This window comes from Cydia splendana, chromosome 20, assembly GCF_910591565.1.
Source record: "Cydia splendana chromosome 20, ilCydSple1.2, whole genome shotgun sequence".
In the NCBI taxonomy this organism is placed as follows: domain Eukaryota; kingdom Metazoa; phylum Arthropoda; class Insecta; order Lepidoptera; family Tortricidae; genus Cydia; species Cydia splendana.
Genome location: NC_085979.1, coordinates 10,219,767 through 10,247,217, shown reverse-complemented (window position 1 = coordinate 10,247,217; position 27,451 = coordinate 10,219,767). Strand labels below are relative to the sequence as shown.

Sequence of the window (27,451 nt, the reverse complement as noted above, 5' to 3'; positions counted from 1 at the left end):
CAAAACGCGTCTGTTACGATCAGGACAGATATGGCCGCTAGGTGGCGACAGCGCCACGCGCTTATGGCTAGCCGCCAAAATTGGTGTGGAACGGATGACTTTTAGCTACCTGTTGCAAAGCGACGAAATCGGGGAGTGAGCCACGCCTGCCCTTAAGCAGTTCCTAAAAGTTTTGAATGTTAGGTTGAACTTGGACTGGATGGTAGTGCATTTAACATCTTCCTGGCCACATTTTGACACCTTCCGTTTGCTATGATATTTCCCCGTGAGCTTGATAATGATAAGCAATTAATTCTTAATTCAACGCTACACAGAACGAGACTTAAAAATCAAAAGCCCATAAACGAGGTCGGAGAAAGTTGAAACTGACGCGATGCTACTGCCACAAGATGACTGTTGAGTGTTGACCAATCAGAACCGGTCTTGACCGCGCCATTTTAAAAATTTTGAAATTGAAATTGGAACACCCCAATTGAGAGCTGAAAGGTTTTTTATTGTGCTGAGATCAGAGGAGAAACGAATTGTGAAAAATACTGAAATTCGTTTGTTGCGTTCACTCTAGAATCACCTGAATAATGTACCTAGCGCTAGAAGTTGGTATTCTACGTCAGTGTTCCGCTGACACTCGGTGCGGTGGTATCTACGTCTACCACACCACTACTTTTTTAAATTTAAGTTTTTGACACTTTCGTGCCAGTGCCAGACTTTGTGATAATTTTATTTGTAAATATTTAGAATTAATTGCAATTGCAGCAAGTTGGAAGTGTGATAGTTTTGTGGGAAACCGTTGGAATTTATCAGGTACGTTTCACATTTTCTTTATTTTTTAAAAGTTATTTTTAAGTAAGCCCTTTTTTGAAATGTAGGGTAAAACACCCATTAACAGGCACTCGAAATGTTAAAAAGGAACACCAAGATTTTGTTAAGTTATCAGACAATAAATTACTAATGGAGCCCATTAAATGGAAAAGTGCCGAAAATTGGTAGATTAAGAAACCAGGGTAAAGCTAAATCTGTGATGAATAAATTCAAACATCTTGTAATTTATTTACATTAGTAAAATGACTAGAAATGTAAAGAAATGACAGGAATGTCCGAGTTGTTAATTATTTTAAGTTACTTAAGTACAGTCAAGTCTAAAAAATATGGGTGCATACAACTTTCTCAAAAATATGTCCCATAGTTCTTAATTCACTGACATAAGAGCTATGGGACATATTTTTGAGTGTGATGTGTGCACCCATATTTTTACACTTTACTGTACATTACTTAGAGTTAGACAAAAGAGAATTCTGCAACGATTTTGATAGCACACGCAGTGCAAGTGTTATATTATTTATAGGTAAGTCAACTCATAATTTCATAGAAGTTTGACGTTTAAAATCACAATTGCAATGCACTGATCAAAATCGTTGCAGATTTGTCTTGGTTTAACTCTCTTAGATTTTTGAGATGAGTCTAGTAGAGTACCTAGACCTAGTAGACCTATTCATACGTTTGCTTAGTTTTTCTCTTCTCTTATTAGGGGTCATCCATTAATTACGTCACACGTTTAGGGGGAGGGAGGGGTCAAGATAATGTGACATGTTGTGACATGGGGGAGGGGGGAGTCACAAACATTGTGACGTCACTTTAACTTCATCAGTAACCGAACATTCATTTATATTTTGTTATTCGCTGTACAGTTAAATAATGAGTTTTTGGAAGTAATTTTCGTTCCTAATTGGTTTTGTGTTATAAAATTACTAATATTTCTTTTACCAAAAATATTTTTTCATTAAAAAAAATAATGCCGAGTTACTATTACCGATTTCGTTGAAAACAAAATTGCCTAAAATGTGACGTCACACCAGGTGGGGAGGGATTTGCAAAATGTGACTAAGTGTGACAAGGAGGGGGGGGGGGGGGGGAGGGGTCAAAAAACCTAGAAATTCGTGTGACGTAATTAATGGATGATCCCTTATCTGCGTCTGATCGTGATGCATATACCTAATGCCAGCTAATGCTAATAGGCCAAACCTCCATACAAAAATAAAATAGGTAGCTTAGTGCTAATAAGAATAGGTCCCATATATTGATTATGCCCTTAATCGTATCATTAGTAGTTTTGTGACGTCCTGTATTTTTAAATAATGAATAATTAATTCACACAGACACGTTCCATTTTGAGCATCAACTTAACACAGAAAGCTTTCACTTTTTGACGGCCACTTTTTAATGTGAATCATGTTGCATTCCGAACTTTCGAACTAACCTATTGTTGGCGGTGGCATTAAGGAGAAATTGGCATTAAAATGAAATGTTATGAAAAAAAAACCTGGCAAACACTTTGTGAAAAAAAACCGGTCAAGTACGAGTCGGACTCGCGTTCCAAGGGTTCCGTACATTACCCAATTTTTTATGTATTTTTTTATGTGGAACGTGAATGAAATGTCTTTAAAAAACTCGTATTAGGGGTCGAATCAAAAACTAAGTAATTAAGTCCGACTCACTGTTGACTGCACATTTCTAATAGGTTTTCCTGTCATCTATAGGAAAAGAACTATTTTGTATAGGTATTTTTTTCATAATTTTAGACCCATGAGTTTCGGAGATAAAGGGGGGGGGGGATTGGTCGGACAGACAGACGCACGAGTGATTCTATAAGGGTTCCGTTTTTTCCTCTTGAGGTACGGAACCCTAAAAAAGGAAGAAGGCTCCGTTATCCGTCTGTCCGTCTGTCTGTCACCAGGCTGTAACGCATGAACCGTGATAGCTAAACAGTTGAAATTTTCACAGATGATATATTTCTGTTGCCGCTATAACAACAATCACTAAAACCAAAATAAAATAAATATTTAAGTCGGGCTCCCATACAACAAACGTGATTTTTTTGCCGATTTTTGCGTAATGGTACGGGTCCCTTCGTGCTCGAGCACGACTCGCACTTGGCCGGTTTTTTGTAGGTACCTAAAATGTAGTTTGTATAAAAAATATTTTTATTTCAATATCGGGACACTGCCAAGCACTAACTTTTTAAATTACAAGGGAACCTGCCGCGAATGTTGCGAATTCGTCAGCGACATCAATTTAAACTTGATTTTCTCCTTTTGTAAGTCTCCTCCCCAAGGCCAATAACGTTGACGGTTGGCCAAGTGTTAACGCAACACGTTGTGACAGTCTGTTAGCACATGGGTCGCTGTTCACAACGACCTAGACTGACCAGTAAACGCGTGGTCTCTAAAGAATGGTATCTATTTACTTCTAGGTCTTATCTAGGTATAGTTGGAATTTTCTGAGGTGATTTTTAGGCTTATACCTACCCCTAATCTCTATATTTTACCCCAGAAAATACCGTCTTTCGTCTACACAGCACTGATTTTAAATATTCTAAATATTGGCAGTATTGCGAGAAAATTAACGACAATAGCGAGAGGCGATGTGAACAGATTACTGGTATTAGTAGGTTCATGACATACTGGCTCTGAAAGCTTATGACAGAGCAATATTTAAATTCAAACCGTGACTTTGGTGTTGCCACACTAATTACAAAGAAAATCCTAAAAATACAGAGCTAAAGCTGAACATTCCGCCCACCAAAATGCATTTGTATTTTGACTAAGCGAAAAGGAAACAACTATAAGTACACATAGTGTTTTTATTTGTTGTTGTTACAGCTAACGTTGGGGTCAAGATATATCGGTAATAGCCACACGTTTTAAGGGCTTGGTGTATGTGCCAATTACCATGGGCAGTTAGTTTATCGATCATATTATGATAATGGACCACGTTACATTTTGTAACACGGTGTAATGTGTATGTAAATAATGACAAGTAAGACTTGAAGTAAGTACTAAATGTATAACAGGTTTAGATTAGAATAGCGTAAGAAAGTCGGTTAGCATATTAGATCCAATAAAAAGCGACGGTTAAATCACCATTTTTTACTAAATTTGTTAAAAATACTGAATGTAAAAGTGCAGTAGTGATATTTATCTAAATGTCAAGGACACCCTGTTTATAAATATTGTATTATAATTTAGACATTATATAAGTACCTACCTATTAGTCTCAATCTCTAACATAAATTATAATGATGCTAATAATATAGAATGAAGATCACACGAGACACGAGTGAGAGCGAAGATTTGATTTTTTGCAGGGTTTTAGCGAGAGTATCACTTATTATCACAACTTTCAATTTAGTTTTATAGATTAGTTCTGTTAATTAGCTAAGTGCGAAATAGTGTAGTTATTTTATAGCCAGAAATTGCTTATTAAGTTAATGGAATTCTATTCAAGTTATGTCTATTAACTAATACTTATTAAGTAATGTTAATAATATCTGGTTCTCTATTAACAATCGTCAAAGATTACCTTTAACCGTGGAACGTCACATTTGATGGACTTCTGAGGGTTCCAGACATTTCCAGAATGTCATAAACCCAAATACCTAAGTATCTAAACGGCATATTCTAGAAATAGACTATGTTATGTAGGCTTAGGCGGGAAATGGTAAGTAAAGTATGCCACTCGGTTAGTCGGTGGGCCTGATGTTATGTAATGGTGCTTCACATGATGGCTTGACAACTAAAAGTATATACTAAAACTGGAAAGTACTTCATCATACCATACCATTCAATGCCAGTAATTGACGCTATGTTAAACGAATTTATGATCAATGCGGACATAGGATAAGAACAAACTTCACGTAATTGTTTGTCACAACAGAGAATGTCATGTCAATGCAAATACATAATTCATAACTTTACCTATCGCTCACAACACCATTAATTGACTTATAGTTAGTCCTAGAAAAGTCAGCAGCGATTTTGAGAGCCCACGCAGTGCAACTGTTTTGTATTATGTCATAATTTCATAGAAGTTTGACGTTTAAAATAACACTTACACTGCGTGGGCTATCAAAATCGCTGCAGACTTTTCTTGGTCTAACTACATATAAGTCAATTAATGGCGTTGTGAGCCAATGATAGGCAAATTGTGTTATTTAAACGTCATAATTTCATAGAAGTTTGACGTTTAAAGTAACACTTACACTGCGTGGGCTATCAAAATCGCTGCAGACTTTTCTTGGTCTAACTCTACCATAAAATGTAAAACTTTTATTCCAAATTGTGTTATTTAAACGTCATAATTTCATAGAAGTTTGACGTTTAAAATAACACTTGCACTGTCGGGGCCGGCGCGCTCATTCTTTCTTCCGTGGTCGGGGCTATCAACATCGCTGTCAACTTAGCTTGGTCTAACTCTACCAGCTTCCATAGGCTACATCGAGGTCGTCGAGCATACCTAATCGTCATTAACTAGCTAACAACAGTAACGTATCTAATAAACTCTGCGTTAACTGCGTTTGCGCGCCGGCGCATGCTACAGTTAACGCGATCTCGTTCGGCTTCGCTACTTTCACTGGGAATGCGCGGATTTTGGTCTCATTTCGGACAATTTCGCTAGAAACAAAAGAATTATGGCGGCTGTAACTTCGCTGCCCCAATATTACAGGGTTCTATGTTACATTTTCAAGATAGTTGAAATTCGACTTAATGTCACTATGACAATGTTCAAATTTCAGTTCGATAAAAGTGAAACATAGAACCTTGTAATATTGGGCCAGCGACTTGTAGAAAGTCTAGAAATGTTCTATTAAAGGTCAACGAAATGAGGGTGCTATTACATTCTTGGTACCTATATGGTACCTACATACATACATATAGTCTGTCAAGCCCTTTCCGTCAGTAGTAAATAAAAAGCGGCAAATTTAAATATGTAGGCGCGACGCGCGAAGGATGATAGTTTCATAGAAAATTTGAATTTCGCGCCTTTTTCTACTGACAAAGTTGTTTGACCGAGCTGTATGTGGTTATTTATTTTTCACCGCGTAGCCTATGGACTCTGGCAAGGTTTATTAAGTCAGAAGCTCATGTTGCTGCCGTTTTAGATCTGTACGCTCCCTTTTATGTCAGTAGTTTTAACATGTCCTTCCGTCAACTCGTATTCTACAAACTTTCATGACCACCCTAAATAATATTTCAAGACCCCCCCCCCCCCTTTCCGTCAACTGTTTGCCTTTTTAGCGTATAAGGATTTTAGAGCCCTTCTATCATAATATAGGAGCCTTGAAAAACGCTTTGTGTACTCCTGAAGCCTTACCACGACTGCCTTTGCCTTGCCTTATCAGTGTCAAACTGAGCTCGAGATGCATAAAAAGTAAATTACGCAGACGCTTAGCAAATATGTCAGTGTCAAATTCGTGGTAAGGCTACAGTTATATATCTCCGTATTGGCATACTGGAAAACCTAATAGGATATTAGTTGATATTACTAAGATATTAATAAAATAAATATTAACTCCACGTATTGGAAGGCTTTACCATCATGTTATCTAAGAAACCTGACGACCGGTCTGGCCTAGTGGGTAGTGACTCTGCCTGCGAAGCCGATGGTCCTGGGTTCGAATCCCAGTAAGGGCATTTATTTGTGTGATAACACAGATATTTGTTCCTGAGTCATGGTTGTAATCTTTGTATATATAAGTATGTATATCGTCACCTAGCACCCATAGTACAAGCTTTGCTTAGTTTGGGGCTAGGTTGATCTGTGTAAGATGTTCCCTAATATTTATTATTATTATTATTAAAAAAAAAAAACATTTATCTTAGACAACGTGGGACCTTATTAGAATAGAAGAATGTACATTTGTGTGGGTACCAATATAAGGTAAACGTACTAGTGCTCGACATGCTAATGCCCAATAGATGACACCTTGCTGTCACCTCTATTGACAATGACTTAAGTTTCAATATGATATGTACTGGGACCGCGTCAAGCACCAGTACGTTTACCTTAAAGGTTTCTGGTTAAGCCAGTTTTTATGGAATCCCATGGGTCAATAAAGCACCTGTGTTTGACTATTTGATAATTATGCAAATTATCAGCGGTTTCCATGTTGGAAAACGTGGTAGAATAGAATAGTTATTCTCTTATTGTTTGTTTTTGTATACAAACACGTTGTAAAGCAATTAAGGTTATTTCTCAGTTCATAATTACTCTTCTCAATTCGCACTTATCGAAACTGTATAATTGGCTTACTTGTTTTGTACAGAGTTAACAGAGTAATATTTACGCGTAGAGGCCTAGAGGTACTAACAGCAAATTTGCAATGTGTATTAATTAACAGAGTTAATAATGTGCACGATGGTACAGTCAAGATATTAAATATCGGCATGTGCAAAGTGCCAACAATATGTATAGGTACGCCACCTTATTGCCCATTATATATATTATCTTGACTGTACTTGTATAATATGGTATACCTACTTACTGTCTCCGTTTCGTCACGGAAAAAATATATGACGATAAAAAATATACCGAATAGAAAACCTTACTTTTAAATTTTGTATTTAGTTTAACATGAACTGCTGACTGATTAATTTTTATTAAATTCAGTTTCCGGAATCCCTGAATGATTCGCGACACTAATCAAAATCACCACTAACATTTTCCGTGTACCGTGTAGGGTAAGTGCACTTAGTATAGGACATAATTGATCCATACATGGCTGTTGATGGCTTCGCTAGTAAGAAACAAAGGAATGACACGGGTAAGACGATTTTAATGATGAATTATGTACGTGAGTTTGTTTCTAATGTGTATAGTAATGTGGACTAATTTTATTATTGGAAATTTACTGAATGATCATAGAATTCATAGAGGATACATGGAGATGATATTAATATTAACATAATTGGACTGTCTAGAGGTCGTCTGCTATCTTTGCTTTAAAAAATAGAACATTGCCTATTATATAATATTTGAATGAGAAAGAGAAGATTAAAAGTACAAATTCGTAAAAAATAGCAAAATAACTTCCGAAAAGGAAGGGTTTAAAAAATTTAAACACAACGTACTCGTACTAACCCATAATTCATTGCCAGTTTTCGTTAAGTGCCAATAAATTATATAAAAATATTTGCATTCCAGGGTCCCAAGATAGAGGCTCAGCCTATAGTTCGTTTTTTTAGCATTAGAAAGAACTTGTAAGAAGGTAAGCGATCTTGACATGTCTTTTAATTGAAAAACGCTTTATAAAAATCAATAACTATTACTTATGAAAGCAGAAGAATATAAAAGATCGTATCAGATTCATAATTGTTACATATTTCCCGTAACTTATTTTTAAAATGTGTTTTTCAATTAAAAGACACATCAAGATTGTTTACCTTATTTCTAATGCTAAAAAAAACGAACTATAGTTTGTGGTCAGCCAGACGTTCATATATGTATACCTACTGGTATGGTTGTAATTTTTTTTTATATTATGGAATGGACCATTGTAATATGCCAAAACTTTGATCCGGTAATAGAACAATCCTTCTGTGAAATGGGATCTGCAATTATATACTACGGGCTTGGTATAATTTAGGTGTACATTTATAGCAGGTTATTAAAAAGGAACCCCTTTTGCTGCAATAAAAGAAACTGTGAATGGGGTTGGCCGGTGGAAGTTAGCAGATGGCGCCATCATAGCTTGCCCCGTCAATCCCTAGAATTGTGTCAAATTTTTGTTTTTTTAATACCCTGGATGCCAGCTCTTTAAGCCAAATCTCATAGAAAAAGGGGCAAGCTATGATGGCGCCATCTAGGCAAACCTTTGACAGTTGCCAACCCCATTGGGACCGGTCTGAACCAATGTAAAATCGCCTTGTGTGGCTCGCGGAAGAGACCAGTCCAGTTTGACTGGCAAATAAAAAAAAGTATAAGTAGCTGTTGGTTTTAAAAGTCAAGGGCCCGTACAGTTCATTCTCTTTAGTTTAATTTTCATGTTTTATAATATAATTATTCACAGAGTTTTATTAATTTAACTGCCCTTGTGTAGGTTTGTCTGTTACAGACAAATTGAAACCACTTCCCGATTTCTGAGATGAAATTTTGAATAAGTACTCTATACATGTATAAACCACGTATAAACAGAGCAGCCAGCCAGCCACTATGGTAGAGGTAGATCCTTCATTATCTCAAATACCAAATACCTACAACAAAATTCACGAACGCTCAGTTATATTGAACTACATCAACGATCGTAAGTTCAGTGAGAAATTGACAATGGGCTGGTAGATGTACAGGGGCGTATTTACCCTAGGGCCATCCGGGCCATGGCCCGGGGCGCCAATCCGCCAGGGGCGGTATATCGGCCGTATGGCGCCCCTGGCGAATTGCATTTTGTTTTTCTTCCTTGACTTCTGGGGCGGCGAAACGTATTGGCCCGGGGCGCGAAATTTCAAAATACGCCCCTGTAGATGTATAAGTAATACTGGTGCTCGACGCGGTCCCTATACATGTCATCTTGAAACTTAAGTCATTGTCAATATAGGTGATAGCAAGGTGTCATCTATTGGGCATTAGCATGTCGAGCACTAGTACGTTTACCTTAATAGCTAGTCTGATAAAGGAGAAGTCTGGCGAAGGTGTGGCCATAAGAACTCCGTAATAAATTAAGTTCGAGCTCGTTAGAAATGACAGACGGTAAAAGCTTGTATCATGAATTCATCTTGATAATAACCAATGCTTGGTTATTACGTAGGTAGGTACTACGAGTATGATTTTATTTCATCATCCACACTGACAATAAGTTACATGCATGATTATTTTGGAAAATGTCAAACGATTCTACTTCCCATGAGATTTAAATGTTTCTAATAAACTTGATATTTATTAATTATTGTGCCCCGGAAACTTCCAAATTGCGAAAATAAATGTGGTGCGTGCACCGCGAGTAAAAACGCCCCATGCAAAAAGCGCGCGATTCTGTGACATCACAGGTATAAGGTTGGGTTGATTGCACAATAACCTAAGGTAAATAAAATATGAAGGAAGGACGGAACCCAAGGATGCACCAAGTGCAGTCAATGACTCGCAATTCGGGTGTAACGGTGCATCTGGGTGCATCGACCGTAGGCACTTTTCGACCACGTGCATAACAGTACCTTTTTAATAATTTGGTTTTTTGCTGCCGTTTTTATGGATTATTATGATATTATGACTGTTATTCATTGGTATTTAATAAAACATTAATTGGGGAAACTTTTATTGTGTCATTCAAATGGGAAATGAATGAATGACGCCTCACAATAATTAATTAAGGTAAATTAAGATTTACGTAACCTAATTAAAGATTGCGCGGAATGAAGATTCCAAGCAATAGAGCTGTTCAACACTAGGGTTTTTAGTGGTTAGGGTTTATTTTATTGCAATATAGGTAATTAATTTCTTAAGTACCAAGATTATAAATTGTGTTTAGTAGCTTTAGTATCACTTCCATCGCTGGATCACCGAAAAAGGTGACCAGATTGAGGACCACCAATAGATCTATTCAATATTTAATATAAATACCTACTAAGTTTTGTAACGTAAAAAGTTCGTTGGCACAGTGTTTGCGAGTTTATGGCAAATATAAAACATTAATTAGGCACGTAGTTGACATTCACATGGGAAAAGCAAACATTTTTTTCTTGCGGTCTTTAAGTAACATTTTAGATTATAACCGTTTATAGCGATAATTTACCAAAACAAGACAATCACAACTTCCCATAACCTTACATTAAATATACGTTCTTTTTGTGCCTTTAATATACCAGTTATTTTATACAACCTTCATTTTCGAGGTCACCAGATTACGCCACTTAAGGCACTTACCATAAAATATTAATGCAAGTGTATGCAATGATTTACTTATGATGGAAATAATAGCCACAGCCAGATAAACTTCGGTAGCTCAGTTAATAGAACGGTGGGTCAGTGTCCTAGAGCTAATTTATGATTTGAGAAATCATGGGGCAAGCTGCAAGCTGTATCTCAGGATGAGGATACCAGCGAAACCGTCTCTAACATGACAAGATTGACAAGATAAAATGTATCTTAATACATTATTGTTTCACAGGGAACCCATCTCGTCTGTTTACGTAACAGTTTTATATCAACGATCGGGTTACATTATGCCGATAGCGTGACTATGTTATTCACTAGTTACATAAGTGTTACATGTAACGAGTCAACCCTAATCTACTAGGCCGATGGAGCTATTGACCTCAGTTATAATTCATGCTTAATATTAATATTACAGATCCAATTCTAGTAATGTATGGCACCGCCATTATGAAAATACATATTTCAAAAACTGAATCGATAAAAAAAACAACGGGTTGCACTCCGGGAGTGCCGGCAGAAGTGAAAACTCAATGACATTGTAACAGTTTTTCGATCAGGTCACGTGTCCGTCTACGTCTTACGAATCTTACGGTCACGTGACCTGTCGCGACTTTAACATTTTCCCCCGTCGCAAAAAGTGCACAGCGCCGCTAAAGAAGTTTTCACTTCAAAAATATGTTTGATCATCGATCTTGCTCACAAAATTTCACGAGAATCGGTTGAAAATTGCGACCTGTAGAGGAGAACACCTGGACATACGAAAGCAATTTTCAGTTTGAAACGGAGACCTTATCCCAATGATCTCAAGATTGATGGTATGGCGATTATCTTTTCATTATATTCAATAACGATAACGATTTTCCCATACACAGCGTCCAAAATTCACAAGCAGCAGGTCATCAAACTCTAAAAACTCGTACAAATACCAGCTAAGGGCAATACTCTACTTATAAAATAAAGTCGGCATGTCGCAATATTTCGGGAGCGACCGTTACCCCGCAGTCGGGACGGGCCGCCGGGCTATACCGACGTGCCGGCTACAGGCGCGTTTACCCTACAAAATGGCGTTTTGTAGGGATGTGCTAATTTTAGCATAGACAAAATAGAGTTATCAGTGTAATGTTGCCAGGATGAAAATAGCAGTTATTTTTTTATTGGTGTGTGATGTTTCTTTTTTGATAGTAATGTGAATTTTGCGTCGATTTAAAAAATATATATTAAAAATTCTGTGATTACAATCTCGATTAATAAAATAATCATACTATATTTAGATTTATTTAAAACGAGTATGAAAACACAAAAGGCTATTAAATAAAATTCAGCATCCGTCTCAGAAAAAACAACAAAGAAGCATGTTAAATTGTTAACACTTATATGCCAGGAAACTCGTATCTTAACTCAATCTTTACAACATTTTCATATTCTTAATGCAACTTTAAGATTAAGTTTCATTCTTTTAATAATAGCCATTATAAGTGACAATATAGCGTCTAAAATGCTTCAGAAGGTGAAACAATGACGTCAAACGTAAGGTAAGGAGCGCGTTGAATGAATCCAAATAGCTTTATTGAGAATGAGTCAATAGAATAACAATTAAGCTCCCATGTTCACTATATTTTATTAATAAGGGGTCATCCATTAATTACATCACACGTTTAGGGGGAGGGAGGGGGTCAAGAAAATGTGACATGTTGTGACAAGGGGGAGGGGGGAGTCATAAACTTTGTGACGTCACTTTAACTTCATCAGTAACCGAAAATGTATTTAAATTATTTTATACGCTAATTATCATTTAAATAACAAGGTTTAGAAACGATAATCATTTTTATTCGTTTAATTTTATTTCTTAATCAGTTTTGGGTTATAAAATTACTAATATTTCTTTTGTCAAAAATATTTTGATAAAATATTAAATAAATATTTGCCGATTTCGTTGAAGAAATGTGACGTCACACCCGGGGGGAGGGGTTTGCCAAATGTGACCAAGTGTGACAAGGAGGGGAGGAGGGGTAAAAAAACCTAGAAATTCGTGTGACGTAATTAATGGATGACCCCTAATTAAGTAGTAAATTTAAAACACCCTCTACGAGTCTACGCTAATCATTAGATGCCTTGGGTACCTACATTATTTCGGAATAGAGCTGAGGGCCTACCGCGAACCACGTTCGACGTGTTGCCTCCCTGTCACACTTACGTACGAATTTACAAGTGCGACAGAGAGGCAACACGTCGAATGTGGTTCGCGGTAGGCTCTCTGATACTCTTCAAACTGCTGGATCGATTTTTATCAAACTTAGCTAAGAACGGCGCAAGGAAACTCGCTTTCACGAAAAAAACCGCATCGAAATCAGTTCATCTGTTTGAGAGCTACGATGCCACAGACAGACACACAGACGGACATTGGCGCGGGCGCTCCAAGAAATAATTACTACCTACCATAGAATCATCAGTATCATCACACATTAAAGTGTTTTTAGGGTTCCATACCAAAAAGGTACAAAGGGAACCCTGGTGCGACTCTGTCCGTCCGTCTGTCTGTCACGTCGCTAAATATCTCGGGAACTATTTTTCTAACGAGCGTACGGTAACGGGCCTACGAGCCGTCCTACAAACGGCTAAACGGTAGGACGGCTCGTAGTCCGCAACCCCCATACACAATCCTACCCAACGCGGCGGACTACGAGGCGGCCTACACGGTAGGAGTGTGAATGGGGGGCTTAAGGCGAACTCACGCTTAACCAGTTTCAATTCCATTTATGTTGTCTCGATTATTCCATCTGTGGATCCTAAGGTTAATCTTTACGTTGATATTCCTTAGGTGTCGCGTTGGGGTGACAATTCAATTTGCTTTTTGTCGCGAATATGACTCTGCACTGCATCTCTTTTATTTTTTTAAGACGCTATGCAAGACGAGGGTTACATCATTACCAAATTGTTCTATACCTAACTACTAAATTAAAAATTTAAGAGAGCCCCTACGCTATATCCCAACAAAATCCATTTTATCCCAAAACTGCCTTATATCTTTTTCAAGACTTTTTTCCAAAACCATGCCTTCTATTCGATTACTGAATATTTATTATTAAAAAATATTTTAATTGACGCAAATTGTAAATAGATTTTTATTATTACTAAGCGTATTTACTTTGTAAATTCATACTCTTTAAGTATAATATTGTGAAATGCTGACTTACCATGTAATGATCATGTTACATTATGGTTAATAAACAAACCAAACCAAACCAAATCAGTTTGGAGAAGAGCCTTACATTTCAAATCCTGAATCGATTTCTATTAAACATATCTAAGAACCACCGCAAAGAAACTCACTTTTACGTTACAAATAACCGCATCGAAATCGACCCATCCTTTGGAGAGCTATACGATGCCATAGACAGATTATTAGACAGGTTTGGCCACGGAAGAAAGAACGAGCGCGCCGCGCTCTGATTTGGCCGTCTATCTAAGCTTTTTGACAGCATTTCTGAGGTCAAAAGAGCGGACATTTAATTTTCTTGAATGATTTGCACTTTGTGACTATGCGCTGAAACTTGGCACAGTTGATTCTTAGCTGGTCATGAGCAGATACAGACCGGGAGACCTCGAGAGCCAAGTCTCATTTAGTCGGGGGGAGGGGGGGAAGTTCGACGCCGCCGCGCTTCACTTGAAGCAACATTTCTCTAAAACTGTACCTATTAGGGCATGTGATATATCATTTTCGGATAAATTAAGGATGAGGAATTTTTTTTTGGAACCAAAACAATGCACTTTCTAACAAAAAAAAAAACATAAAGTAGAAAAGCCAAAAAAACGTATCCTGGATTTTTTCATAATTAACAATTTTTTTTAAAGTGTAGTAGGAATCTGAAAACAAAAAATATAGTTGTAAAGCTACACTTATTACGTTTAAGAAGTATATATAGTTTATTATACAAAACTGTTGTTACATGGGAGATAAAAAATATTATTAATGTGGGAAAGTTACTTATAATTTGTTCTACAATCGTTTATTTTTTTAGTTTTTCGTAAATAACTCGTAAACGGTAGCCCACAGCAAAAAAATATTTTTACGTAAATAATCTGTTTCAGATTTCTTATAAAATAAGTGCTACTTTTTTTCGCTAAGATCAATATTTAAAAAAAATATTGAAGGGAGAAAATAAATACTAAGGTCCCCTTTTTTTAGTCATTCGTAAATAACTGGTAAAGGATGGCCAATAGAAAAAAAAATATTTGGGATGCAATGTATGGGACGTGCAAATTTTGGTATCGGATGAATTCACTTTGCACAGATGTAATATACGTAAAGCTAAGCTAATACAGCCCGTTAGCCACTCTCACTAATGGAGCGGTCGTAGTTGAAGTGCTTCCCATTTCTCCTACATCAGATGGCCATTATGAAGAAATAGATGCATTGTCCGTTAAAACATTGTTTTGCTTTTAGTACGAAAACGAAAACACATCGTAAACTTTAAGGGCCACTATGGGAAATGGCGTCGCTCCGCAGTTGCGCCAAGTCGCCAACGCGTTGCGTCGAGCAGGAGCCATAAAGCCCTTGCTACACGGTCGCCGACAAGCCTTCTAACCGTCTGACCTTGGTCTGTCCTTGGTCAGTTTTGGTCAAATTTTGTTGGAAACAATCGTCTACACTACACGGTCCGGGACGGACCAAGGCCACGCGGTCTGGGGGCTTGTCGGCGACCGTGTAGCAAGGGCTTAAAGTTGACTATTTATTAGACGCCGACGCTCGAGAGACGCTAGTGGGGGTTGGCCCTAACAGCTGAATAGTAAATAGATAAAGACGACAGGAAAACGTCATTCGACCTTCAACCTAGCTGTCTAGTCATCCTCAGGAGTTTGCATGCACAACTTTCACTTTATGACTTTCGCATAGAGTTCGTCTAGGCTAACCCTGCATCTAATTGGAAGTGGGAGTGCACAAGTCATATTTTCATAGGAATTTGATGTTTTTGGTGACACTTCCGCACACTGTTACGACAGATTATATGGAGAGTTAACTCGGGCTGATTCTGGAGGTGTCTCTTAGTGCAAGCCGAAATTTCGTACTTAACAAATTAGGTCAAAATGGGACATTGAAACTTTTCTCCTCCTTATCTTAAATGTTTTCCTGGTTGCATACTAAAGGAACCCAGGGTACGCTTTGGCAATAATCCCAAGAATTGCCGCAGGCTCTACCCTTTACGAAAGTGACTGCCGTCTGACCTTCCAACCCAGAAGGGGAAACTAGGTCTTAATTGGTCTGTATTTTCTCACGTTTGATTCACCGAAAACTGGTTTATAAATATCAAATAATATTTCGTACAGAAACTCATTGTTATATACGAGATGGTACGACCCAGGGTTCGAACCCGCAATCATCGGTTTAAAAGCCCCACGCGTTATCGCTAGGCGACCAAGAAGATTAAATTTATTCTTTTATGCTTATTCCTTAAGGGGCCCACTGATTAACAGTCAACCGGACGGTATCGGCCTGTCAGTTGTTCGGAACTGTCAAAATTTTGTTCTAACTGACAGGCCGATACCGTCCGGCGAACTGTTAATCAGTGGGCCCCTTTACATCCGGTTCTTACGGTAAATTTCTAGTTTATGCTTCAATTAGAATCTTCTTACGAGTCCAAATACCGGGTGAGAAATCTAAACGAATTCCTTGAATAAAATTAGCACGAATGAATCTCACAGTGTGCTCAATACTACTTATCTTAATTTAATTAATGCCAACCGACAATGCTCAAAACTAATTCCCGTGTTCGTGAATTACGAGATTAGCAGCTGTATATTTATAATTTATATAATGAATTCGACCAATCAGGTGCCGCCCGCGGCCATAAGACGAAACAAAACAATAGAACAAACAAAATGCATCAACGCGGATGCACAAACTTATTAAAGTTTGGCTCAATATGCACTGCACTTTGTTATGGTGGGTCTTATCTTATACAGTGTGGCTAAAAAATAGGTGCATTCCCGTTGCCAGGGAGGTTTTGGGATTTAAGTAACTGAGTAACATTTACTATGGGACCAACCCCGTAATCGCGAAAAAAAATTTACCCTTCCATAGAAAATGGACCAGCCAAAATGTATGAAACAGCCAAATTTTTTTGTTGCGATTTCGGGGTTGGTCCATAATAAAAGTTGCTCAGTATAATCCCAAAACCTCCCTGGCAACGGGAATGCACTTATTTTTTGGCCTCACTGTATAGATTTTCAATAGACAATCAAATAAACTAATGTTTTGTGATATCGGTTGATTCGTAGGAAAAGATGGTTGAATTAGCTTTTCAAATCTCGTACCCTCCCAAGTAGCACAGATTAGCTGTATAGCAGCCGCATAATGAAGTACGAATACGCTTGAAGCTGGAATATAAAAACTGCATAAGAGCTGTATAAGCGTCTTTTCAGCTTTTATAACTCTTAAATGGGCACAAATTAGGCAGCCTTAAGTTCACATAGCTACTTAAGAGCGTTGTAGCAGCAATTTAACGGAATTATAAGGGGTAACAGGAGTTATAAGAGGTGTATATTGGCTGGGTAAGAGACCACCATTTACCCTTTATTCAGCTAATATGTCACATGTGCGCCCTAATACCGGGAAAGATTGACGTTGGGCTGAATAAAAGATAATTAATAACATACTTTTACACCTCTGCCTTAAAAATCAGCTATTATATTTAGTATAGTGACGACGAACGCAGAGGTGAACATATTTATATTGAAGCAAAAACGTTAAGCGCAACGACACCATAAGTCATTTTGTTAAAGTGTTTAGTTAAATGTTTGTACATGATCTTTTATATATTAATGCGAGAAAGATGTTTGGGAATGCAAGTTTATTGACATTATATATATACATTATCTAAGAAAATTTCAGTGCGCCACGAAAATAATCAGTATTTATTTAAATTAATGATATAAATAAGCTGTGTGTAAAAACTATTTCAGTGGTTCGGACAGAATTATGAGATAAAAAGTTAATAATACGTTATAGGAAGTACTAAACTAATGATTTAGGTTAAGAACTCAGGCACAAAACCATATTGTTACCCTTAAAAGTTGGAAAAGCAATTTCAATTTTGTAGGTTATATACAATAAAATGGCGGTCAATGTTAAAAAGCAACGTGAACCGTTAAAATTCTTATATGCAGCATACGACTGTTATATATCCCACTATAAAGTCCAAGTCGTTATTTCGATACACTAGTGAACCTCTAAGCAGTTATAAGGCATCTTATGAACGTTTTAACAGCCGCTATGCAGACAGTCCCAATGGTAGTATAATAGGCTGCTTAGCGGTAAACATGTTCAGCGCTAAGCCGTATTATGCGCCACATGTGTTCGATTATACGTCTATTGGTTTCATAATAGTTCACTCGTTCTCCCTTATAATAAGTCAGCGAAATAAAAGCTGCTTTAGCGGTAAACATGTTCAGCTATAAGCTGTATTATGCGTCCCATGTGTTCCATTTATACGTCTATTGGCTTCATATTAGTTCACTCGTGCTCCCTTAAAAGTCAGCGTAATAAAAGCTGCTTAGCGGTAAACATGTTCAGCGATAAGCTGTATTATGCGCCACGTGTGTTCCATTATACGTCTATTGGCTTCATAATAGTTCATTCGTGCTTCCTTAAAAAGTCAGCGTAATAAAAGCTGCTTAGCGGTAAACACGTTCAGCGATAAGCTGTATTATGCGCCACATGTGTTCCATTATACGTCTATTGGCTTCATATTAGTTCACTCGTGCTCCCTTAAAAGTCAGTGTAATAAAAGCTGCTTAGTGGTAAACATGTTAAGCGACAAGCTGTATTATGTGCCACATGTGTTCCATTATACGTCTATTAGCTTCATAATAGTTCACTTGTGCTCCCTTAATAAGTCAACGTAATAAAAGTCCACAATTACCTCCTTATACAGCACATGGCGTAATTTTATCCACTAAACAGACCTTATAACGGTTAAAGCATTTGATAACCCTTAAAGCTGTATAGGGTCGTAGCAAATATACCTTTATATCACTCTTTGCGTATTAATGGTAGTTTTCAGAGCCGTAATGCAGCTTTTAATCAGCCCTAAGCTATATAAATATCACTGAGATCTATTATACAGCTGTAGGACCACGAGTGTGCTCTTATAAGTGTCTTAATACGCACAGAGCGTTAGATAGAACTAAAAGTGAGTAGTTATAGAGCTATCTGTGCTACTTGGGCTACCTTAGACGACTAAGGTAGCCAAATTAAAATAAAAACATTCATCTACGCTAATAAAAAAAACCGGGCAAGTGCGAGTCGGACTCGCGCACGAAGGGTTCCGTACCATACAAAAAAAAAACAAAAAAAAAGCAAAAAAAAAACGGTCACCCATCCAAGTACTGACCACTCCCGACGTTGCTTAACTTTGGTCAAAAATCACGTTTGTTGTATGGGAGCCCCATTTAAATCTTTATTTTATTCTGTTTTTAGTATTTGTTGTTATAGCGGCAACAGAAATACATCATCTGTGAAAATTTCAACTGTCTAGCTATCACGGTTCGTGAGATACAGCCTGGTGACAGACGGACGGACGGACGGACGGACGGACGGACAGCGAAGTCTTAGTAATAGGGTCCCGTTTTACCCTTTGGGTACGGAACCCTAAAAAGATATACACCTAGCAAATTGCATTAGAAATCTGTTTCACGGCCATACGTTATTATAATTAAAGCTGTCAGTAATTCAGATTCAGCTAAACATACATTAGGTATTCATAAATATAGTATTTATCTCTTAAGTATTGTACTTGCCCGATTTCTACGACCTAAGTAGGACAGTAGTTTAATTACTGCAAAGAGTTATAGACGTTACAAGACGAACTGTAAGTAAAGATCGTGCCTCGTTTGACAGCCGAATATGGAGTTGTTTGCTTTTGTTTAGCCCCCTCCTCACTCGTGCGCGAATCGCACAGCGAAATCGACTCCACACTCACGTTCGCGGCTTCGCCCGCGATTCACGCGCATAGTCTGGAGGGGGCTTTAGATATTTGCTTTGCTTTGTATAATTATATTTGCTTTGTATAATTATTTAGCTATAGATAGCCTTATACTAAAATCGTTTACGCGTTAGGTGATTAGCCAATAGGATTCTAGATATAGGATGGTGACTATGAGAGCTCATACTAACTCTAGATATATGTAAGTTATTGTAATACCTAACCCTATAACATGGACTTCATGTTCGAAATAAAAATATTTCATTTAATTTCAGTCCTAAACGGTCAGCTTAAAAAATTTCAACTATACTTAATGCTCTACATTTGCTGGCACTGGAGCAACTCGATGGTATTTAGCCGCATTTTCTCTTTTTCTTAAGCTGTGATATTCCTTAGTTAACATTTTAAATTGGTCATTTAATACTAAAGTTTTTGCGTAACGCGTTGCATTTAGCTAACGCAGAGATCAGAATTCTCATTGGTCCAAAAGCTTCGACCAATATAAGTGCACTCTCCGATTACTCATAGTAGTTACGAATGTTACGATTCTCGAGTTCACGTTAATGTGGTACGACTTGGAATACCATCGTTGACACAGTTTGACTATTCGGGAACTTTATGGCAAGGAGATAAGGGATATTTTTAATCAGATTTTAGTGCTATTCTGAGGGCCTTCCGTGAACCACGTTCGACGTGTTGCCTCTCTGTCGCACTTGTAAACTCGTACGTAAGTTTGACAGGGGGGCAACACGTCGAACGTGGTTCGCGGTAGGCCCTCTGTTACTACATGATCTGCAAGCGGGTCAAACTCCATGTCGCAATGTTGGTTGACGTTAGTGTTCGTCGGACTAAAGGCCTCTACAACCTCACCGATAAACGCATGCGATGCGGCCTTTGATTGTTCGATTGGGTTAAGCAATTATCTAAAATCGCATGCCATTTGTTGCAAGGTCTGTAGGAGCCTTTATAGCGATACCTTAGTAAATATGACTCATACTGTGTGAGGACTATTAAAGAGTTAAAGACATATTTATTAGAGCATTTATTCAGCTTTAACGTTTAAATTTAAAAAAACGAAACGACTGCGTAGGCAGAACGCCTACCGCTAACCACTTTCGACGTGTTGCCTCTCTGTCGCACTTGTAAATTCGTACATAAGTGTGACAGGGAGGCAACACGTCGAACGTGGTTCGCGGTAGGCCCTCAGGGCTATAATCAGAAAAGGGCTCTACCACGGCTTTACTCACGTTGCAATACTTGCAACTAATCGCTTACGATTTTCGATACCTACATTATGGCATTTGACAGATCGAATTCGTTGTATATACTTTTAGTCAGTATCTACATTTCGATTTTCGCTGTAGACCCTCTGGATTCTGAACTTGATGTGAGGATGAACACCGTATACAGGATGATTCATGAGACGTGAGCAGGACTAATCCTGCACAATCAGTAACTGATAATTGATCGATCACCGTCGTATTTAGGTGAAACAACCACACTTTTTCCTATTTTTTAACTTTTTGGTGAGGGCAAATTTAATCCTTTACAATCATGGTCACCCTACAAGACCTAATTAATAAGCATAAAACCTCTAATTTTTGATTACGAAGAAAATAAACTGTCAAACTTGAGTGAGATACGAGTTTTCATAAGTAACCAGACCGCGATGACAGTGGTGACATTCAATTTGACACAGAATATCGGTAGTTTAGTATTCTAATTTTAGGGTGACCACGCATGTCGTAAATAAATTAATAACTTTTTTTTTCAACACGACTCGAAAATTAACGTTAACCTCACTAATACTGATACGAAAGTGTTGCTTATCATTTACGAAATGCGCAGTATTAGTCCTGCTCACGTCTCCTGAATCACCCTGTATAGACTAAACGCTGTCTATAAAATTGAAGTCAAACACAATGACCTTTTATTTATGTAGACGTGTGACGTTCATAGTTGACAAAGCTAAAATTTGATCCAACGATTTTGACAACTTGACAGGTTGGCGTCAACCATACGACTAACTAAATATAGGTTCCGTAACCTATATTTAATGGCTCACGATCGTGCGCCTGGTACCATATATACCTCAATTTACTTACATCTATGGTCAAACATATTATTGACAAGTTGTATCTTACAAATAAATGGTGGCCTTACAATACTTTGGGTCTCAGTAATTGTACCACCGCCCACACTGTTAACTGTCCATCGGTGGACCTTATTGCAGAAGGCATAAGGTCCACCGATGGACAGTTAACAGTGTTGCTGTTGTACGGGGAAATGAATTAGTGTTTGTTTTCCACCTGCTCCAATTTCACCACGGTGATAGGTGCGACAATTGTAAAACATCACTGTTGCTGACGTCACAGGCATCCATGGGCTACGGTTACCGCTTACCATCGGGCGGGCCGTATTCCTGTTTGCCACCATCATTGTTTTATTAAAAAAACTTTATTATATCGGAAAAAAACAGATATTTCTCTTGCTAAGTTTATGACAATTGTCACAAGAAAGACTACAATTGTCACGAAATTCCGACATATAACTCATTACCTGTCAAGAATTACCTACAATTCTTCTAAATCTTGACAATTGTCAGAAACTTCACAAAAGAAATATCTGTTTTTTTTCGATATAATATAGTTTTTTTAAATAATACAATGATGGTGGCAAACAGGAATACGGCCCGCCCGCGGTAAGTGGTAACCGTAGCCCATGGATGCCTGTGACGTCAGCAACAGTGATTTTACAATTGTCGCACCTGTCACCGTGGTGAAATTGAGGCCAATAAAAATCCTTCCCAACATCTTGGATGCTACTTGAGCACAAATTCAATACAATCAAACTTAACGCTTTCCTCCCTTGTTTCAGAACCAAGATGGCAACATCAGTCCTCCAACCAGAATTGCGACGCGAACACGAACCGAAGGCGGAAATAGCCGAGTCCCCCCGACTGACCGACGACGAGCGCATGGCGATCCTCGAAGCGAAAGAGAGGGAAACAGGCGAGCTGCCTGCGGAACTGAGGGAGAGAGCTAGATTGGAGATGAGAGAAGAACCGGCGATTAGGGAGCATGCTTTGGTTCAGATGAGGCATTTTATTGAGAAGCATCCGGCCATCAAGAAATCTAGGACAGGTTTGTTTATATTTGCTATTTTAGCAGGTTGTTGCTTAGAGCATTTAATAACTGGAGTCGCCTTTAAGAGCTTACCCCTCTGCCAAAAAACTTGCACAATTGTGCAAACTTTTGTATGGACTGACATGGCTATTTGTACGTTACGTACCCCCCCTCAAAAATCGGCAGACTGTTTCGTACAGAAAATGACAGCCATGACGTCTCTAGTTAGTAAATGCTCTAAGGGTTGTTATGTTCTTAAAGGGCAATCCGCATGTGATACCCCTTAAGATACAGGGAAAAAATAAACCTTGTCGCCCCATGCACCTAGGCAGATATCGATGGAGTGATGAAGTCATAAATAATTAATCAGTCCTTGAAAAATCCAACTGGCGTGTTGGCTTACTTAATTGGCTTATAATAGGGAAGAGTGGCGTTCTCTGGTATCGGAACCCAGATTCTCATGGAGCTACAAAGGTAACGTATTTAGTTAGATATCTTCTTCTTTGTACATTTCTGTCAAGTTACTTTTTACACATTATAACACTTTAAACTCTCGCGTTTTGTACACATATTTAATTACACAAACGGGTCTACCGCGATATAATTTCATTGTTTTTACCTTTAATTCCGAGGTTTCAGCTGAGTTGCACCAGCTGAAACGTGAGGTGTTTTATTAAATATCTCCGTTGACATTTGTTGGGTCGTCAGTCTTTCCGTGACCACAGCTGGTGCAACTCAGCTGAAACGTCGGAATTAAAGGTAAAAACAATGAAATTATATCGCGGTAGACCCGTTTGTGTAATTAAATATTTTTACACATTCTCCGCTAACATTACATAACTCAATTTCAGATGCACCATTCCTCCTCCGTTTCCTCCGCACCAAGAAGTACTCCGTCCCCCAAGCCTGCGCCATGCTGGAACGCTACCTCACGCTCCGCCAGGTCCATCCCCACTGGTTCCAGAAGTTAGACCCACTAGACCCTAAAATAGCGGCTGTGATTGACGCCGGGTATCTCGTTCCGCTGCCGAAAAGAGACGCTGAGGGCCGACGAGTCGTATTATCATGCATGGGTAAGATTTTCTTGGGTTAGTGACACTTGGAGTGGCTTACGTAGCGTACTCGTAGGCGAACAACACGCGAACGCGAAGCGAAGGGATGCGGCGCGGGGTGAATCATTCCTTTGATACCTATAGAAGTGTCCTACGTGGGCGATCTCGTTGCGAACGCGAACGCCTTGCCTTGGGCCCGCCGCGTTCGCGAGTTGTTCCATTACGTAAGACGCAGCGTTAGACTGCGTCAGATCCATCTTTACAGGTTCCAGAAGTTAGGTACCTCAGATACTAAAATATATATCTAAAGATACTGATACTTTGTCATGTCCCCTGCCTGAATTTTTTGATTTGTTTATGAAATCAAGAGTTGAAGTGACTTGGAGCTTGGTTTAAGTCAATTACAGGTGATTAATTCACAATGACGTGCCTCCTTTGGATGATGAATCAGCTTCTAAAACTCATGCCGCGATGTATGTTGGTGACATTAACAGTGAGAGTATTAAGGCATAATTCAGATACGGGTAGTCAGCAAAGTGTACATTTGCTCATGCTACTTACTGCTCCGAAGTTACCAGTCCTTAGAAATGCAACCCAAATAACCGCCCTGGCGTTGATTACACCCTGTCCTTGTTCCGTGCTCTGCTCGAAGGCAAAGTGTAAACGGACCACGAAGACATACCTTTTTTTCTTTTTTTTTAATTGGGAGGAAAATCCGTTGTGGATACCTCCGCACCGCAGGGACAGCGCGGAGGTTATGTCGGACTTTCACCGACTAAAAACCTCCCAGCTGTCCTTCTCGGCGCATTTCAGACGGCTCTGGGATCTCCAATGAACGCGCCAGTGCCGTCCTAGCGTTATGCCCCTTTGTGGGTCCCCTCTTTTTCCAGTCGCAGTCCCTAGCTGCGACCGTCTCCGACCCCGAGAACCCCTTTTAGTCGCCTTTTACGACATGGGGTACCGTAGCCGTATTCTTGCGCCCGGGCTACAGGGCGATGAAGACATACCTAACACGTTTTATTAAGGATTAATTACTTATCTTACCATGTCTGCAGGTCGCTTCGACCCCCACGTTTATGACAGCTGCGTGATGGCGCGCGTCCACTCCATGATAGTGGAGATGCTGCTGGACGAGCCCCGGAGCCAACTCCTCGGCTACACGCACGTGAACGACGAGGCCGGCATGCAGATGCCGCACGTTAGTTTATGGTCCTTCAACGATGTGCGGACCATGCTCAACTGTATCCAGGTATTCTTCTTCATTCTACTCTCCATACTTCTACAGCTTGGCAAAAAAGAGTAGAAATTAAAAAGCGTCCCGTTTTCTTATATAAATTGGTTTGAAAGGGACGACACTACAGTGTTGCCACTTTTTAATTTCTACTCTTTTTTGCCAAGCTGTATTTCTACACAACAATACAAGTAACCTTGCATGCGCAGGGTAACAACACTAGGATTGGCGACTACACTTAGTTTTGTCAGAAAATAACTTTCAAATTATCATCAATCATCATCAAATCATTCTTAAGCCTCCACGAATTCACGCACGAGTGTGGAGCGGGCTTTAACCTCTAGCCGCCCATACGTCAAATCTTGCCAAGCAAAATGAAATTTTATTTTGTCAACACAAAGTTCAAATTAGAATGGATCAGAAGTCCTTTTTATAGGTCTCTGGGCGGCTAGAGGATAAATGTTCTTAAAGCACTAACAGACGGGCGTACCAGATCGTGACCTTGGTAAAGTCTGAAGCCGGCCTGTTCGATCGAGTGGAAGGTGGTTCGCCGTATGTCCGTTAAGGACGCAGTTATGAGTGAAAGCGAGAAAGAGATAAAATGTCTGGATCAAGTTCGCGATCCGGTACGCTCGTCTGTTAGCACTATTAAAAGTGTTCTGTCCTGACAGCATAATACTTTTAATAGCCCTCAAAGGCACCTAAAGCTACGGTGTCTAATGAGGCCCATGATTGTCCCATAATATTTCATAATCTGTTTGTCTGTAGGAAAACAGATGAACACACTCCGCACCTATAATTTGGTCAAGCAGATCTTGGCAGTAGAAAAAGGCGGCAAATTTGAAAAATGTAGGCGCGAAGGGATATCGTCTCATAGAAAATTTGAATCTCGCGCCTTTTTCTACTGACAAGATTTGCTTGACCATCTATATTTATTTTACTATCCCAAACTTATGTTAATAAAGTTTGTGTTTCTTTTCAGAATTCAACACCGATGCGCCACAAGTGTACTCATTTCGTCAACGTCCCTCACTACGGAGCCAAGTTCTTCGAATTCGCCGTATCACTGCTCAGTGATAAATTAAAGGACCGGGTTATGGTATTATTCTTTTATCATAATTTATCGTTCTAAACATTTTAATTAACTTCATTTTAATTACGTATGTTTTCAATTTTGAATATCCCTGGCTGTTTTTAACCAATCATAGTTGCCAAAGAAAGTTGTTGCCAACATAACAACATGCAGCTAGCTTCATGGTATAGAAGTTTAGCGACCACAGAATATAAAATTTTAATGAAATGCAGTATGACCGAAGTATGACAGGTATTAAACTCACACTCACTTTGTCAGTAGAAAAAGGCGGAAAATTTTAAAAATGTAGGCGCGAAGAGTTGACTTGCCATAGCAAATTTGAATGTCGCGCCTTTTTCTACTGACAAAATGGGTGTGTCTGAGTATACTTTTCGATTGATGAAAATGGAAGCGTAATGTTTTTCTAATGTGTATTTATAAAAATTATGTAACTTAAGCCCTTGCTACACGGTCGCCGACAAGCCTTCTAACCGTCTGATCTTGGTCTGTCTTTGGTCAGTTTTGGTCAAATTTTGTTGGAAACAACTGTCTACACGGTCCGGGACGGACCAAGGCCACGCGGTCTGAAGGCTTGTTGGCGACCGTGTAGCAAGGGCTTAACTCTGAGGCCTAAACTGTGTACCTAGATTTTAACGTATGAAGTTTAGTTTGTTTTAGTTACGAAAATTGAAAAATTTGTTTAATATTTACTTTAAACTTGCTTTAAACACTTCACACATATTCGCCAAGCGTAGTCTGGATGCACTAACTAAGAAATATTTTTTAGGATGCTAGAGTTAGACCAAGCTAAGTTATCAGGGTTTTTGATAGCCTAGACTGTGCAACTGTTATTTAAACGTCATAATTTCATAGAAGATTGACATTTAAAACAACACTTGCACAATCTGGGGCTATCAAAATCGCTGCCAACTTTAGCTTGGTCTAACTCTAGTATAGCTAGTTAGGACATCTGAAAAGTTAGGTGTGTGAAGCGCTGTACTGACAATATCGGCTTAATAATATAAATCTGTTCTTTTTCAGTTTCACCGCAACACCCAAGACCTGAACAAGCACGTAGATCCCGCTATTTTACCCAAAGAATATGGCGGCACGGTTCCTCTGCGCGACATGATCGAAGAGTTGAAACGCAAACTTCTTAAACACAGGGAAGAATTACTTGCACTGGACGAAATGTGTGTCGATGTAAACGCTCTCGAGAAGAATGATATTACTCAAGATGTTCATTCAACAGCTGGATCATTCAGAAAACTTGAATTGGATTAGGATAT

At 38.7% G+C, this 27,451-nt stretch overlaps 1 protein-coding gene across 2 annotated transcripts; it reads left to right on the top strand.

Moving 5' to 3' along the window:
• Positions 1–631: 631 nt before the first annotated feature.
• Positions 632–27,451, top strand: LOC134800773 (clavesin-2-like). Of its 2 annotated transcripts, none has more exons than XM_063773324.1 (6): positions 632–801; positions 22,560–22,825; positions 23,659–23,880; positions 24,915–25,108; positions 26,073–26,189; positions 27,204–27,451. In XM_063773324.1, the coding sequence occupies exons 2-6, from the start codon at positions 22,567–22,569 to the stop codon at positions 27,444–27,446; spliced, it is 1,035 nt and encodes a 344-aa protein (XP_063629394.1). In that variant the 5' UTR covers positions 632–801; positions 22,560–22,566; the 3' UTR covers positions 27,447–27,451. The 2 variants fall into 2 exon arrangements, with proteins under 2 accessions (XP_063629394.1, XP_063629393.1); XM_063773323.1 differs by lacking the exon at positions 632–801 and adding an exon at positions 12,112–12,233.